General features: G+C 37.3%; 1 protein-coding gene across 4 annotated transcripts; it reads right to left on the reverse strand.

Moving 5' to 3' along the window:
• Positions 1-1039: 1039 nt before the first annotated feature.
• On the reverse strand, positions 1040-17648 carry ZPBP2 (zona pellucida binding protein 2). 4 transcript variants are annotated; one of them, XM_034415821.3, is made up of 8 exons: positions 17434-17648; positions 11715-11792; positions 10197-10322; positions 8248-8409; positions 6000-6218; positions 4913-4998; positions 3234-3411; positions 1040-1160 (listed from the first exon to the last, which is right to left on the reverse strand). In XM_034415821.3, exons 1-8 carry the CDS (start codon positions 17534-17536, stop codon positions 1063-1065), a joined length of 1050 nt encoding a protein of 349 aa, XP_034271712.1. In that variant the 5' UTR covers positions 17537-17648; the 3' UTR covers positions 1040-1062. The 4 variants fall into 4 exon arrangements, with proteins under 4 accessions (XP_034271712.1, XP_034271714.1, XP_034271715.1 ...); XM_034415823.3 differs by having other exon boundaries at positions 10197-10356; XM_034415824.3 differs by having other exon boundaries at positions 10197-10356; positions 17469-17553.
• Between the last annotated feature and the right edge of the window lie 11 nt (positions 17649-17659).

Here is a 17659-nt window from a genome sequence, read left to right on the forward strand (position 1 = left end):
TGGAGGAGGATACAGGTGTATTCCTCTTCTCTATTTATGGACTTCCATGGGCAGTGAACAGATAAGGAAAAATTCTCTGTTTCCTCTTTATTTCATACTCTACCTGTTCTTTGTTTACAAGATTTCTAATCTTAGCACCTTCCGTGTTGCCTTTGCTCTCTCCAGCATAACTTCCTCTTTATAGATGCTAGGCTTTTCTGCCTATCTTCTGAATTTCTGCTAAATAAACCTTTCTCTTAAATTACCATATCATAATCTTGATTTGCTTTGCACTTTCTAGGAACATGGATTCAAACCAGAGGTGGGTTTCAGCAGGTTCTACCAGTTCTGGAGAACTGGTAGCGGAATTTTTGAGTAGTTCGGAGAACCGGTAAATAACACTTCTGACTGGCCCCACCCGCATCTATTCTCTACCTCCCGAGTCCCAGCTGATCGGGACAAAATGGGGATTTTGCAGTAACCGTCCCCTGGAGTGGGGTGGGAATGGAGTTTTTACAGTATCCTTCCCCTGCCACGCCCACAAAACCGTGCCATGTCACGTCCACAAAGCCACACCCACAGAACCGGTAGTAAAAAAATTTGCAACCCACCACTGATTCAAACTGTTTCTTTCAATTTTTGCTTTCTCGGGATTATTTTTGCAGACCCTTCAAAAATTATGCCAGTGCAAATTTGATAATATACAGAGACTTGCCTAAGACAATGGAATTACTGAATAGTGCATAGAGAACTAGATTGCAGAGTTCAATTACATACCGCATGAAGTGCATGGCTAATTAGCTGTTAGCCATGAAAGACAACTATTTCACTTCTTGTTCAGTAATCATAGCAACTGATATAATTTATGTTGTTTAGATATTATGAAGTTTGGCATTTTTCATACTGTCTTATCAGTTGCTAATAACATGGGATGTAAATTCTACTACATAATTCTTCTACTAAACGTATAACTACTGTTTTTCAATTAGAATCTTGAATTTAGCATAACATCTAAACATGACACAGATGTAAATGATAACAAGATGCTTTGCAGCAATTCTCCTTTTCTTATTTTGATTTTATTTAGCAGGATTTTGCTCCATAGTGTTTAATCCGGATGCTTGTACAAGGCTGGCAGGTTATGTCATTGTTTGGGCTGTAACTCCCAGGGTCACAGGCAACTGCAAACGAAATAAATAAATAGTATGTCAGTTTGAGAAAGGAAGACATCTGCCCATTGTTGACATTTTTGAAATACTTGAATTTCATGGGACATATAAGATGAAATATGCATGGGTTTGAATTATATAAAATGAATTAATAATATGAATATAAATAAATAACATGAGAAAGATAATATTGTGTCTCAGTGAAACTTGAAGAGATGGGAAAGATGCAATAGATATGAATGAAGGCGATGTGATCTTATGGAGTAGAGTTATCAATACATGCAGGGAAGTAAAGGTAAAGATTTAATGTTGAATGAAAGAGATGAAAAGTACAACAGAAGTTATGGACTGGTGTGATCTAGGTCACTGTGAGTGAATATGAAAGTAGAAAGCTGTAAATGAGGATGATAACTGAAGAACTGAAAAGAAAATTATGCAACATTCTGAATCAATCTGATCTTTAGGGGAGAAATTTTATGCTGGATGACAGGACTGAATAGTAAAGATGAGACAAGAAGTAGAGAATAAGTGATTGGTCTTTTTTTGGTCTTTTTTTTTTTTTTTTTGCCTTTATTTCATTGTTGACACTTGACGACTTCTTGGACAAATCTCTATGGTTTTTGTGGTAAAGTTTTTAGAAGTGGTTTACCATTGCTTTCTTTCTCCTAGGACTGAGAGGAAGTGATTGTCCCAAAGTCACCTAGACGGCTCTTTGCGTATGGTGGGACTAGAACTCAGTCTCCTGGTTTCTAGCCTGATGCCTGAACCCCTACACCAAATGAGCTTTCCTCCCTTCTTAGTAACACTATAATTTTATTTACAGAATTTAGAACTAAGATGTTTTATATGTTAGTGGCATAATAATATAAAGCCACAGTTTCTGTGGCTCTCTGTAGTTTTATGTCCTATTTGACTAAAATAAAGGCTGCAGATGAGGAAAAGTGCATATGTGAAAATGACGGCTACTAAAGTGGAGATGAGAGAATGTGTGTATACACAGAATAGGTAGGTGCAATTAATGAAATAGAAGAGATGAGGGAACAGATAAGATTAAAAGAGAGAGTGCAAAATGATTTAATAAAAATAAGGAATTCTTCTGAAATTGAATAGAGAGGGCTGAACAAAGACAACCCTCAATCAAGAGGAACACCAGAGGTTGGAACTTGACAAAACTATGATACCCAAAGTGTCTGATGCTATAATTCCTCCTCCTTCTCTTCCTCCTTTTAGCAGTACTGGAAGTTCAATTGCACACAATTCCAATAACAATCAATCAATCAACCAACCAACAAATAAATAAATAAATATTGATGGTGGTGGAAGAAGAGCCCAGGAAGCCATCTGGGGTATATGGAGAGTTTTCAAAGGACATGCACAGACATGGAAGCTGGGTATTAATCACAAAGGAAAACTACTGGGAGGTAGCTGATATTGGCAGGAAAATAGAAAGGCTAAAACACACGGTGAACTGAGCTCACAAAGGAAGATAAAGGTAACAAAAGGAAGAAAAAGGGACAACTAGGCTAGATAGTAAGATCCTGATAGGCGATCAGGAGGTCAGAATTTCTCAAGTCATATTTAGCTGTCTCCACAAAGAGCTGTGCTCAAATGGAAATTAGCAGATTGATTGACACAAGGGTGGTGGTGTGTTGGAGGCAGAAAAAACATATAGCCTACTAATAAGATTTAAAAGGATCTTGATACAGTGGAATAATCTTCTTAGTGACAAAACTGAGTAAATTTGCAGAGAATCTTTGATAACCCAAAACAGTATTTGAAAACTATCTGTAGCAATTTAATATAATTCCTTTTAGAACATTACACTGTGTAGCTATAGATCTTTTTAGCAGGTGGCAGTAAACTTAAAAGAAAACCTGAACCCTAAATCAAATTCAGCAAAAATATTTTTTTCCTAAAAAGGTTTTTGTCAAAATAAATGAATGCTTTTGCTTGATTTAACCAACAAGCTAAGAGGATTTAACCATTGCAATGTAAACAATGACCAATCAGAAATGGTAAGTTGGGTGTAAGGATAAATTGAAAGTAGAGTCCTTGGGAAAATAAGCACATGGATAAAATAAATACCACAGCAATTTGCACAGTCATTGTGGATGAAGTCATTTTTCCCAAACCCTGGACGACAGCTGTCTAGCCGAGTGACTTGGAAACTGTGATCTATGTAATGGATTGCAGGAATGTTCACAAACTCATGTTTCAGGATGTACCATTGTTCACGGAAAAACTTTTCAATGAGCCCTCGAGCCTAAAACATCAAAACAAGAACATTAATAAATGAAATCGTAGGACTAAACCTTGATGCCTAGCAGCCTGAAATCTTGCTCACGCAATGCAAGGCCAAACAAAGGGTAAGCTGCCTGGGATCTTACAGGCTTCGTTGTAGGTAAATTAAACTGAAGAGTTCATCTGGCCAATCCCACCCTTCCCAGATTTTCAGGAGGAAAGGCTGTTTCTTATCCAGTCCACTTTACAACCCTTATTTATTTAAATTTATTGGGCACCCAACTCCAATGGACTCTAGTTGTAAGAATACATCAGAAGCACACTCCCAAGAAAAAGGTGGATAAAATAAATACTGTAAGAATTTGTATTGATGTTTCTATAAGCCTTTTAGGTCAATCCTGTCTGGTCTTTGTTCTCTCTGTTTATGGGGGAATGCTGCCAGGGCACATAATGCTTGTGTTGCAATTTTGTGTTTTGATAAAATCCCTGCATTGAATTCAGATAGATTTTGAGGTATTTTTGTGATTAAAAGTGCTGATTTTAACCCCAAAGGGCCTAGATGTCTTGGCCATCAGCTACTCTTAGGTACCTCTTCTAAATGGAATTGAACAATTTGATATATATATTTGTGTGAGAAATTATGAGTTTGCTCTCAGTTTAGAGGGCAGGGACTCCAAAACAACGTTTCTGCCCACCTTCTATGACAAGGTGGCATTAAATCTTGATGGTATTCTAAAAGCTGATTAACACAATCAATGAGAGAATGAGCTTCTCTGATCTTGAATTGGATTTTATTGTTATTTATAAATTCTTATAGAAAAATGACCCGCAATCTGATCCTCAATCTAATTTAATAACACTGAAGAAAGTGACTGTGACACTTCATTGTGTTGACGTATATACTTTTTAATTATCTATCTATTTTGGTAGGAACACAGCTTATCTGGTTCAGGATGACTTAATTTTATTTTAATTTTCAGACTCTAAGGGATGCAGGGCAATTGTGCTGATGCATCAGTGTCATTGAACAGGGCAGGCTTAAACTTTTTTCTCTTTTTAATTATGGGAGTTGGATATTTTTCAACTTTTCTTTTTTTTTGCTTTAATTTATATGCCGCCCTTCTCCGGAGACTCAGGGCGGCTTACAATGCATTAAGCAATAGCCTTCATACTTTTGTATATTTATATAAAGTCAGCTTATTGCCCCCACAAACTGGGTCCTCAATTTACCTATCTTTGAAAGGATGGAAGGCTGAGTCAACCTTGAGCCTGGTGAGATTTGAACTTGTTGAGGTTATTGTTGAGGTTTCAAAGATCTCTATGCTTTGGTACCCTATTTTCCACCCCCACCACTGAATTCTGCATTTTGCTGCTAAAGTTAGTTAAATTTGCAGGGAGATCACAGGGCCCTGTGATAGGGTCTTGCAACCACAACCTGCAGTTTGACACCTTTTAAACTATTTAGTACTTCGAGTATCCAGAAACATGCCAGTTTGAAAAAGTCTGGAAAAAAAATCTCTAACCTTATGTACATGGCTGTTGGTAATGTCTTCACAGTCAGTGGTAATTTGACGGCAACTAACCTCCCAGCCAGGGGCAAATGGATTTACTAAGTGACAAAAAGAAATATACATTTGCAGATAAAAATATAGTTCACTATGAATTGTGCCTAAATATAATAAAGAATTCAAACCTGGGCATTGAAATGAGACACACAATTGTATGGATTTATGATTTCAGCCACAAAGGCTATTTCTCCCTGGGCTGTAACAACTGCCCTTTGTGTAGAGCTGTTCCCAGGAAGAACAATTAATTCAAAAGAGACATAACCTTTAATCTATCTTTATCTTTGAGTTACCCAAGCCAAAACATGTAAAGCCAATTGTTACAGTGAAAGCAGATGGAAGTGGAAAAAGAAAATCTGTCCGAGTCCCACTTTATCTGACTAGGTACCATGGACAGCAACTGAAAGAAGCATTTTCATACTGGCTGTCAAAATTTCCAGAGGAAGTATTTCCCAATTTTTCTATGGCCCCCAAATTGCAATGAATTCAAGACATATACTCCACTCATAGTGCAGATTAGTCATACCATCACTTCATCTCAGCAGTGCAACAGATTCTATCTTTCAGCTGGACTTTCAATAGAAGTATAGAATTTTTGCTGATGCTGAATTAAAAAGTTTTAGCCTGTGACAGCCCCCCCCCCAAATACAGCAGACGCTCTGGTGATAATAATTAGACTGCGGTAATTTTCTGTTCACAGTTTTCTATGGATTATCCATAGCAAACCTCTTTTGACTGAATTCAGGAGAATATATTTCGGAGTGACTCAATCTTGGAATTTTGAAAGGGAAGAACTAATACAGCTCACTTCAGCAACAGAATGAGAGCAGCTATGCCTGTATCAAATGGACAAAATCGGATGTTTGCAAGGACACAGAGCCAAATTAAAGGGATTATGATTTGATGAAATTATACCATCAATAAGAAAGGCACTGAAAACCTAATTATATTGAACAGAGACTTTTTCCCCACAATCCAGCTCCACACAGGATGTCCAGATAAGATAAAAACTATGATGGAAAAATAAGTATCACTTTTATATTACCTTGAAAAACAATGAATAGTTCATCTACTAATCCATGTTTGGGTCGCTTGACAGAAAAACATCTGTATGATGAATCGACGATGTGGCATTTCAGATAATCAAGTAAATTATTCAAGATTTTCTGTAGTTCTTCAAAGAATTGTCTATTAGCTGCTAGTTTGCATTCTTTGGTTGTAAAATGAACAGATATACGATAAGTATAGTCTGGTTCTCGATATGCTTCAATAAGTGGGACAAGGAAAGAAACAGAATGTTAGTGGCTGGGAAAGTAATATATTGTTGCTCTTCATAATTCTTAGTTTATTATCTACCTGCATTCGAAATTCAATACAGAGTAAAAATCTGGAGCATTCTCCTTGAGAAAGTGCCCTTTTGAAGTATCTATGTACCATCTTGACAAACTGATGAGTTGAAATCCATGAATATGCTACTTTGGGATAGCGTGGTTTATTTTCTTTTTCTCATTGTTTCTCAAGAAGGATGGAAAAAATAATAACTTCATAAATAATGTCTGTGTATATGTATATATTTCTGCCTGCTACTTAAATACGCATGTTCCAGAGGATACTTGGGCTAGCATATAGATGTCACAATAAAGAAAAGAAATCTAAAAACAGGCACTTCAGTGAAGATGTAATTATGGGTGGAGAATTCTGGGAGTTGAAGTCCAATATCTTAAAACTGATGAGGTTGAGAAACGCTGATTTAGCCCTAAGATCTAGCTGTGGCTTTTGATTGATATACACACAATGTAACATAATATAATATAATATAATAATAACATAACGTTACATTATATATATATTTCTCAGTATGAACTACAAAAATTGCCCAGTATGATCTGCAGCTCAAGTTGCTTTAAAAGGCAGAGGTGCAGGGATCAATTAAAAATCTGCTGAAGGTTTGAGTTAATGGAGGTTTATCATTTTGGAACAACTGAAGAGATTAGTATGTTTTTAATATAATACATAATTGCTTACATGTTTTTAGTGCAACATAAAATAGCATAATCTGCTTGGAATCAGACAAAATACTAGGTGAAAATGGGACTGATATTTTTTTGGTTCTATGTACTGTGGAAAACCAATTCATTTTCTTAGCATTGTGCTAATCACATTTAATTGGATCTTACATGCTATGGGAATGCAGGAACTGGATTCTGTTAACCAGTTAAGAAATTCAGGATATCATGTAAATACAGGCATCAAAAAGGATGGAATCATAATGTTTTATAAAAGAAGTATCTCATGCTCATACACAATTTTTAAATTTAAAAATTAAGCAACCCAAAATAGTAATTTCACAAGAAAAAAAAATATTGTAAAATTTGGCTGTTCAAATCTGGGGCATTTTTATTTGGAGGGTAGTGGGTGCCATCTAGCGGCATGATGGTTCTATGTTGTCCATCTCCCCTTCCACGCAGACTACTGTTTACATTTGAAGGGTGAACAGGATGTCCTAAAGTTGTTTTTGACCTTGGGAAAGAAACAGAAGAGGAAGGTTTCTTAATTAGATCAGAACAATTATGAGAAGGTTGAGATAGAGGAAAAGAACTTTTCAATATTGTTCTAGTGGAACATTTGTTCTGTTAGAATCTCTTCAGCTATTTACTCATTATAATGGAAAAAATGCATAGGCATTTGAAAACATATTTACAGGGAAGGGATTCTTTTGATTAGAACAGTGGCCCACAGGGAAAAAATTAAGCACTCTCTTTCTCTGATACAATTGTTCCAATCAAATTCAGACTCTTATATGGACATAAAACCTTAATAAGAAAAACACTGGGAGATATTTCCATCATGTTGAGTTGGCCCTGAAGCTTGGTGAGTGGGCTGGAGGAAGTACTTCTTACTGAATTCTTTGCCTGAAGTCTATATTTTCATAGCAACCAACCTCTTAATTTGCCCCTGAACTATTTTCCAACTCATAGCAGAAAAAAATATTACCTGCACATCTTTTCCAGTGCAGAAAAAGTTATAGCATATGATAAAGTTTTTATTAGTGCATTTGTGCAATTCATTATATTTTAATGTGAATCTTTTATTTTCCAACGAAGTTTACTATTTTTCATACAATTAAAATTCTAGAGTATGTCTAATGGAATAGTTTGTTTTAAATAGTTTGTTTAGTAGATGGATTATAGACATTTTGAAAATCCAAACTTTTTAAAATGTTTGTTTTTTTATTTGGATCTAAAGCTTAGTCTAATGAAGAGCAACTGAGCACAGCCTAGAATAGGGCTTACCATAAACCATAAATTTATAGGTCTTGAATCTTTCTTCTTCTGCTTGCATGTCATTTCGAAAAACTCTGTAAGAAAGTGTGCACATATAAGATCCAGACATGTACTCCTTAAAACCAACCAACATCAGCTTCCCAGTTTCTGTGAGGTTCACATACTGTTTTCCTGCAACAGAAATGAGAAGCCAAGTCAACATAATTCAAGTTTGGATCTGTCCAAGCTTTCGGTTTGCCTGGGCTACTCTGAGTGAAGAATTGTCTTGAGCTATATGTAAAATATAGAATAAAGTAACTACTACTAAAAAATCATATGTTAAAAGTTTACAATCTTGTGGGGCTCATTACTGTGTGTCCAGGGCTGCATGAAGCTTGCAGGTTACAGGTTAGACACACCTGATCTTAACTTTGGCTTTTAAAACAGCAGCCCTTGGAAAGTAAAGGTTGAATATCACATTTTTAGGAGGCATCTCAATTTTGTTTCCTGTTTAACAGTGGCATTCAAGGCTCTTAGTAGTTTTTCCTAATACTTGAAGGGTGTCTCCTTCAGTATATAACTGTTCAGATATTATGATTTGCAAGTGTGCGTGTGCGTGTGCGTGTGCGTGATTGAGCCTGGAATTTCCATTGCTAAGTGATGCAGTTATAAAGCATGAGATCATGTGACTGCAATGGAAATTCTGGCAGTTCTGGTTGCTATCGTTAAGTGAATCACTGTGGGTCTTTAAGTCAAAAAGGCTTGCAATTTGTGACCTCCTGCTAGCTTTGATTGTAGCTGGGAAAGAAGTCTCACAAATGATGATCACATGACTGTGGAATGCTGCAACATTAATTAATTGCAAGTCAGGTGCCATGTACCTGGATTGTAATTGATGACTGCAGTTTGAGGACATAAGTTAACCCACTGTTGTGAGTTAGAGTGGCCTCTGAATGAGTTTTGTTATGCGAGGATCATTCTAAACTATTTTTCTTTCTCCTTGATTTTTATTTTCACAGGCACTTTGGAAACTGATGGGATTCACATTCCTGCAATTTCATTCATTGCTTCTGTTTGTTTTGGAATTGGCCAGACTGCTGGAGATTCTCCTGCCTCTGCTTCCTGATTCACACCTCTACCAGCTGAATTTGAGGAAAAAACATATTTTTCCAAGCACCATGTTTACAGCTTTTGTGCATTGTTGTTATTATTACTGATATTGTTGATGTACCTTGTATGCCATGCAGAGCTATAACATTTTCAGAACAAAATGATGTGCACCTGGAGGCTCCAACTGGTCCAGAATGCGGTCGCGCGGGGTGTTACGGGAGCTTCCCGTTACTCCCGTGTTACACCTCTCCTGCGTGAACTGCACTGGTTGCTGGTGGTCCTCCGGATCTGCTTCAAGGTGCTGGTATTAACCTATAAAGCCCTTCATGTCATGGGCCCGGGGTACTTGCAGGATCACCTCCTACCGGCCTCCCACCGCCTGGTGCTTGCACTCTTCTGGGTGCCATCGACCAGACAATGTTGGCTGATGGCGTCCAGGATGAGGGTGTTCTTTGTGGCTGCGCCGACCCTCTGGAACGAGCTACCCACTGGGCTCTGGACGGCCCCTGACCTCCGTTCCTTCCGCAAGGACCTGAAGACATGGCTTTTTAATCAAATTGCCTGATCTGTTGGGAGTTTTATTTTAATTGTTGGGGTTTTTATCGACCTTTTAATGTGATATTTATTGTTATTTTATCTTGTGAGCCGCTCCGAGTCCTTTGGGAGAAGGGCGGCATATAAATATTATAAATAAATAAATAAATAAATAAATAAATAAAATAAATAAATAAATAAATAAATAAATAAATAAATAAATAAATAAATAAATAAATAAATAAATAAATAGATAGAGCTTGCAGGACCATTTTGATAGTATAAGTTTTCAAAACAAATGAATATTTTGATCTCTTGATAAAAATGTAACTTACTTTTTAGGTTCTGTCCATTTGGTCCAATCCAGAGATAGTTAGGGTCTATAACTTCACTTTGTGAAAGAGACAAATCCATGCAGACAAGATAGGGGCTGTTTCTGTGCACTCTGACATAAACATTGACTGCAGAAGAAGATGAAACAGGCATCTTCCATAGCTATTGTGCAAAATGACAACACAGAAAAAATTAAAGCTTCCCTAGCTTCCCCTTGAGCACACATCCAGTGAAGGAGAACTTACATCTCTCTGAGTAAGAGCAATCTGACAATGTAATCAATTGCTCAGAGAAATGATGGCCCCTAACTTCACTGAAAATGTTTATGAGGACTAGTCAGCCATCTGTCAGGGATGCTTTAATTTGGATTTGTATTTTGAGCTGGTGGTAGGACTCACTGGCCTAAATCAGGTTTTCTCAACCTCAGCAATTTTAAGATGACTGGTGGCTGGGGAATTTTAAGAATATATGCTAGCTGGGGAATTCTGGGAGTTGATGTCCACATATCTTCATGTTCCTGATGCCAAGAAACTTTGGCCTTAATGTCTTCCATCATGAATAAATATTCTCAGCCTATTCACCCCCACTATTGTTTAAAACTATTTTCTTTATACAATCTCCTATTCTGAGCGTGAAACTGCTGATTTGATTGTGAAATCGATTGCTTTGGGCAAGGGTTTTGAACACAGGATTACTTCGCATTCAGAATAATTGCTTTGAACACAAAATAATTCCACAATACTCAAAGCCTAGTGTTGGGAAATTTTTGCTTGAAATAGTTGGAAAGGATTGATCTGCATACCTACACTTATTTGCTTTATGGCAATAGATTTTGTGTGGTAGAAAAGGCAAAACTTTTGGTTTCTTCTATAGTCTGTAGTGATATATACAGATCTACTATCTTAGGGAATAATGATCTAAGAGACTATATGTTGTTATTTTGTCGGGGGAGGAATTGCCTATTTTTTCTTAACTCTAATTTCTGTTGATTTCAGGATCCAAATTCCTGCTTTATATTCTATATTTTGCTTTATATTCTAAAAATATTTTTTTCAGTCTGCTATTAAAAACACACTATTTTCTTTTTTCAGCAGTAGTTTCAGTGTCCTGGAGTTTAGGGATGATATGGGGAAGAGCTTTCTCTGCTATGGCATCCCAACTGTGGGTTGCCTTTTTCCTAGAGGTGAACTTTGGTTCATTTCAATTGTTTTTGTGGATTGTTACCACAATCCTACTGGCTGCACTAGAAATATTTTCAGCTGATAATTTTCAGGTAATGATGACTGAGGCTGGAATATGAAGGATTTGAAATTTTTAAATAAGTGATCCTTGGGGTCTGCTCCAGTTATAGAACATAAAATGACATTCTTGGTTTTAGTTGCCCTAAAGAATTTTGCTTTTTATGAGCAAATAATTTGTTTGAGCTTATTTCCTTGATTTTCCAAGAAATTCCTGTTTCCAGAATACAGATACATTCCTTGCATCGTCTTAAGTTTTTCATTAAAAACATAAAATGTTACCTTTATGATTAATGTTGCCATATATATAATTCTTTTTAATTAACTTAACAGAATACTGTGTTTCGTCCACTCCATTTCCTATTGCAGGGAAAATAAAAGTATTATATGTTTATTATTCAGATTAGATCTGGGAGATAATGGGCAAATGCTTACTTTCAAAACTTTGCCACTTAAAAATATGTTTCTAGCATGTTTTTAAACAATAAAAGTTTTAGTTACCACTTTCCCCTAATATACATACCGTATTTTCCCCAAAATAAGACCCTGTCTTATATTTTTTTTGAGCCCTGAAATAAGCACTTGGCCTTATTGCCATGTGCTCAAAAGCCTGATTGGGCTTATTATCAGGGGAAACTCTTATTTTGCGGAAAACATGGTAGTTAAACATACATTTCCCAAAGACTTCTCAATGCAAATTGTCTTGATATTGTTTTTTATTACATCAATTTCCCTGATGCAAATTTTTTCATTTCACCAAAATAAGCTCTTTTTTTGTAGATTTTTAAAAATTACCGTATTTTTCGGTCTATAAGACACACTCCCCCCGCCCCACAAATGGGTGGAAATGTATGTGTGTCTTATAGAGTGAATGTTGCAGAAGCCCCACACACCTGCCAGCCCACACCTTCATCCATTTTCGGCCTCTGTGTACCCATTTTCAGCTTCTGCGTACCCCATTTTTGGCCTCCACATGCCCCGTTTTCAGCCTCCGGGTGCCCTGTTTTTTGCCTCCTTGTATCCCATTTTTGGCTCATTCCAGGCAGAAATCCCTGCTGCCTATTGCCACTAATCACTACTGTCAATTGCCACTGCTGGTGGCAGTGATTGGTGGGAATAAGAGACGGCAGCGGCAAAGCCCGCCACCTGGAATGAAAACACCTGAAAACAGGATATATGGAGGCTGAAAAAGGGGCATGCAGAGGCCGAAAATGGTGCTTGTGGAGACAAAAAATAGGAAACGCAGAGGTGGTGATAGGCGGCGCCGATCCCTGGAAAAGTTGATCAGTGGTATTCTGGGAGGCTGATTCAACTGCCAATCAGCAGTTCGTGCTAAATCAGGCTGCAATAATGTGCTGAAACTGACCAGGCTTTTTGCTGTTTGCTACAAGGATGCTAGCCAGATGAATAGCAATGGATGCTGGATGGCAGAGGCAGATTTTTTTTCTTGTTTTCCTCCCCAAATGCTAGGTGCATCTTATGATCCAGAGCATCTTATAGTGCAAAAAATACTGCTATACACGTGTTATACTGCAGATTTCACAAAGTCACATCCATACAAATCCATTTATTTTACTGCAACGCTCTCTACATGGGGCTCCCCTTGAGGAGCACCCGGAGGCTCCAGCTGGTCCAGAATGCAGCCACGCGGGTAATTATGGGGACGACTTGATGCTCCCATGTAACAGCTCTCCAGTGCGAGCTACACTGGCTCCTGGTGGTCTTCCGGGTGCGCTTCAAGGTATTGGTTCTCATCTTTAAAACACTCCATGACTTAGGGCCTGGATACTTATGAGACCACCTTCTGCCACCGATAACTTCCCACCGGCCAATCCGCTCCCACAGAGAGGGTCTCCTCAGGGTGCCGTCGGTCAAGCAATGTTGACTGACGACCCCCAGGGGGAGAACCTTCTCTGTGGGGGCACCCGCCCTCTGGAACGAGCTACCCCCAGGAATAAGACTGATCCCAGACCTCCATACTTTCCGCCGAGCATTGAAGACCTTCTTATTCCAGCAAGCCGGGCTGGCTTAAAATTTTAATGGGCTATTTTATGGGTAAAGGGTTTTAAAAAATTTAGGGAAGCCAAACTGATTTAATTCTGTTTTTAATTTATTTTAATTTTTCTATGTATGTATTTTAATTTTTGGCTGTTCATCGCCCTTAGTCCTTCGGGAGAAGGGCGGTATACAAATTTAATAAAACATAAACAAACATTTATTTTATAATTTATAGCTCTTAAGATTACTAATCAAATAAAACTATTTCCTTCCTTCCTTCCTTCCTTCCTTCCTTCCTTCCTTCCTTCCTTCCTTCCTTCCTTCCTTCCTTCCCTCCCTCCCTCCCTCCCTCCCTCCCTCCTTCTTACCTGGTAAGAAATAAGAAAAACACTAGTGAATCCCACATGGGAAAGAAAGGAAGTGACTCAGAATAAATAAAGAGCAAAGACTTCAGTGGCCATTTCCTCCCTCATGATTTATAATGTCATCTAGCATCATCCAACAATCATTGTGAAGGTAGATATGTAATGATAAAAGATTTATATTGTTCAGCAATAGAAGAGATTATTAATGAGACACAAGCCGAGATAACTATGAAGGACAAAAGGAACAAAATTGCTGTGGCTGTTCCATCGTGGGCAGTGCTAAGGATTAAAGGAGTAGTTCTCAGCGACCACAATGTCGTCATTGGGGTTCCATGAATGCTTGAAGAAATGTTATGATTTAAATCTTAAATTAAGTCTTGAAGTTCCCTGGCCATGGTCTGTGGCCACAAACAATATTTAAAGGGGTCCTTGGTGCAAAAAAAGGTTCAGAACTACTGGATTAAATGATTTTCATAAATATTTTTCAATTCATTCCTGAGTAGTTACTTTAATCCTCCATCAGTTGAGGAGCCATAGACTTTGCCTTGTGAGTCAAGCTACCACTATACCATGGCTTTTGACCTCCTATCTGTTACTTTTGGACAAACCTAGTTTAATCAAATCATATGCTTCCAGGCTTTTCATATATTATCTGCCAGCCATTGTCCTGGAGTTATCAGGAAAGATTTTGCTTACTATTAAAAAAATTAATTATTAAAGCACTAGTATTACTACTTGAAATCTTTTATTGCTCCATATTAATATTTTACAAACTAGGTTTTTGGATAATAAATAGCATTTTCTTCAGAGGCAGCAACTGACTGTATATGGAGCCAAAAAAATCCACGTATGTGCACTTTTAATAGTTATTTCTGCTGCATCCTATAATCATACACTTTTCCAAACCTGGTATTTTTCATATGTGCTTGATTACTAACCCATAGTCAGCATAGATAAATCTTCAGGGTTCTCCCACCCCCCCACCACCCACACACCTTAGTTGAAAAATTATTGTTATTATTATTATTATTAGTTCAATTTATATGCTGCCTTTCTCCGGAGACTCAGGGCGGCTTACAATGCATTTTAAAAAAAACATTATAAAAACATTTAAAAATTAAAACATTAAAACCCATTCACACCATTCATGGCCAGATCTCACAAGATCGCAACAGCGAGATCAACGGCCCCAGGCCTGCCAGAAAAGCCAGGTCTTCACCGCTTTTCAGAAGGCCAATAGGGTGGGGGTGGTCCGGACCTCAGGAGGTAACTGGTTCCAGAGAGCTGGGGCAGCCACAGAGAAGGCCCTCCCCCACGGGCCCGCCAGCTGGCATTGTTTCTAAAGTATTAAATTTTAAATCTAGCTCTTAGATTACCCAGCTGTAAAAAAAAAAAAAAGAGAAAATCTTCTTTGATGCTTTCGGTTGTAGGTAGCTTATTTTGGGAATGAGGTCTGGTATTTATGAATCTGTTCTGGGGAACTAATGTGCACATTAATGTGTTGAACTTTAGTATAGAAGCCTCAAAACCAATAAATGCTTGAGGTAGTTTATTATTTATTTATTTATTTTATTAAACTTGTATGCCGCTCTCTCTCCCAAAGGACTCAGGGCGGCTCACAACAATAGAAAAACACATAAAATTTAGTATTCAAATATAAAAACCAATAAAATCCCCTTTTAAAAAAACCCTTCAGTCCAATCCGGCCAGGCCAAATAACCATGTTTTGAGGTCACGGCGGAAAGTTTGGTGTAGTGGTTAAGGTGCTGAGTTCTATTCCCACTTTAAGCATGAAAGCCTACTGGATAACTTTAGTCCAATCACTGTCTCTCAGCCCAACCCAACCCAATGCAAAGTATTGTTGTTGTGGAGAAAACAGGAGCCACATTACATATATTTGCTGACTTGAGTTAGGTGGGATAAAAAAAATTGAATAAATAAATAATAAATAAATACAAATGGTTGAACATTTGTATTAAGAATTCCTTTCCCACAAAATTGCTGGATGTTTCAGGTAATTCTAGGATTCTAAAAAAATGGATCAAGGGCATTGCACAGGTCATTTGTGTCTTGCCATTGCTTTATTCAAGCTGAGGAAGAAAATACCCATACCATGTAATTGCAGGATGGGACAAAGACTTCACACTGATGAGCAAACTCTATCTATGAGCAAAGAAGTATTTAGGAACCTTTTAACTGAGAAACTACTGATAAATCTCCAAGGAGAACCATGTTTTTAAAGAAAAAAAAATACCTATACCCCCAAGATTACTCCAAGGGTAATTGAATGTAGTTCAGGGAAATAAAGATCTAGTCTTTAATCTTTTGCATTGCTTTCTCAGATTGTTCTTTTAATTCCATATATTGACTCTAAGCAGAAAAACTTAATCAGGATAAATTATTAGAGAATAATTAAACAAACAGAGGCACCATAAAGGATTCCTGTCATGTGCAATGTATCCTATAAACCCAAAAGAAATTAAGATAAAAGATAAAAATAAAACAAATTATTATTGCAAGAAAGTGTAATCCTAATCATGGGCTGTAAATTTAAATACAAAATTGTGGTACAAATAAAACTATAAAACAGTCCAGAGAATTGGCAGAAAAATAAAACCAGTACATTGAAAATCAAGGATTCTGCTCTAAGAAACTTTAAGGATATGCTTTCTCTTAACTTGAAATTTACTAGGTTGGAAACAAGTTATTTTGATTCAATCATAAGAACATTGAAAGGAATAATAAAAAATAGAGAGGAGAGAGGAAGGAAATGAGGGAGGGAGACAGGGAGCAATAAACAAATAGTATGTTTTCTGAGCAAAAATACGGGATAAGTAACATAGTACGTGGATATATGTTATATACAGAAACACTCTTCCTCCCTCCCTCCTATCTATACAGTATATCATCTATCTATCTATCTATCTATCTATCTATCTATCTATCTATCTATCTATCTAGTGCTTAAAGAACATAGCTTTTGCATTAAAGGCCTGCAGCTTTTAGATCATGTTATAATTCAACAACTCTCATTTTCCAAATTAAATACAATATTAGAATGTATACATATACTACTAAATCCACAGCATTTTGCATTATTTTTTCATTGTGTAAATTATTCTGTTGCTTTTGGGAAGTGGTTTTTTTTTTTTTTTTTTTTTTTTTTTTTGCTTTAATTTATATGCCGCCCTTCTCCGGAGACTCAGGGCAGCTTACAATGCATTAAGCAATAGCCTTCATATTTTTGTATATTTATACAAAGTCAGCTTATTGCCCCCACAATTTGGGTCCTCATTTTACCTACCTTTGAAAGGATGGAAGGCTGAGTCAACCTTGAGCCTGGTGAGATTTAAACTTGCAGTAATTGCAAGCAGCAGATGTTAATAACAGTGCTTTAGTCCACTGTACTACCAAGGCTCTTTCAAGTGTTTAAAGTGGGAACTATCATGATTTGCCCTCTTTTGTTGGGGAAAATGGATCCCACCACTCCCAAATCAGCCATGTTCCTTCTGGTGCTCTCAGCATTTTTAGAGGAATATGGAGGCCTTTTGCAGAGAATCAAGAAGTAGAGTGTTACTCAACTCCTTAGAAGTTCTCCACCTTTGCCTTATACACACAATTTATAAGATGCCATATACCTTGCTCTGGGGCCATGAAACCATTCTGCACAAACCTTGCAGGGAAGAGTAAGTGAAGGACAATGCAGCGAAAAAGAGTTAACCAAGGGTTGCCACCTTGCATAGTGCAAGAGAGAGCCCATCCTTCCTCCTACCCGGGCCTAGACAGCCTTCTGTCCATACGGAAGAAAAAAGAGCAAAAAATTCTCTTCCTCACCCACATGACATTCCAACTGTCAACCAATTG

Source organism: Pantherophis guttatus, chromosome 4 (genome assembly GCF_059756535.1).
Source record: "Pantherophis guttatus breed Tessera chromosome 4, ASM5975653v1, whole genome shotgun sequence".
Lineage (NCBI taxonomy): Eukaryota > Metazoa > Chordata > Lepidosauria > Squamata > Colubridae > Pantherophis > Pantherophis guttatus.

Excerpts from the sequence above, each read along its gene's own strand:
- ZPBP2 (XM_034415821.3), bottom strand. The coding sequence starts at position 17,536 with ATGCAAGGTGGCAACCCTTGGTTAACTCTTTTTCGCTGCATTGTCCTT. Across the intron at positions 8,410-10,196 it reads AAATGGACAGAACCTAAAAA|GAAAACAGTATGTGAACCTC; the intron begins GTAAGTTACATT and ends TTTCTGTTGCAG. Across the intron at positions 6,219-8,247 it reads CTATAAATTTATGGTTTATG|CATATCGAGAACCAGACTAT; the intron begins GTAAGCCCTATT and ends CACTTATTGAAG.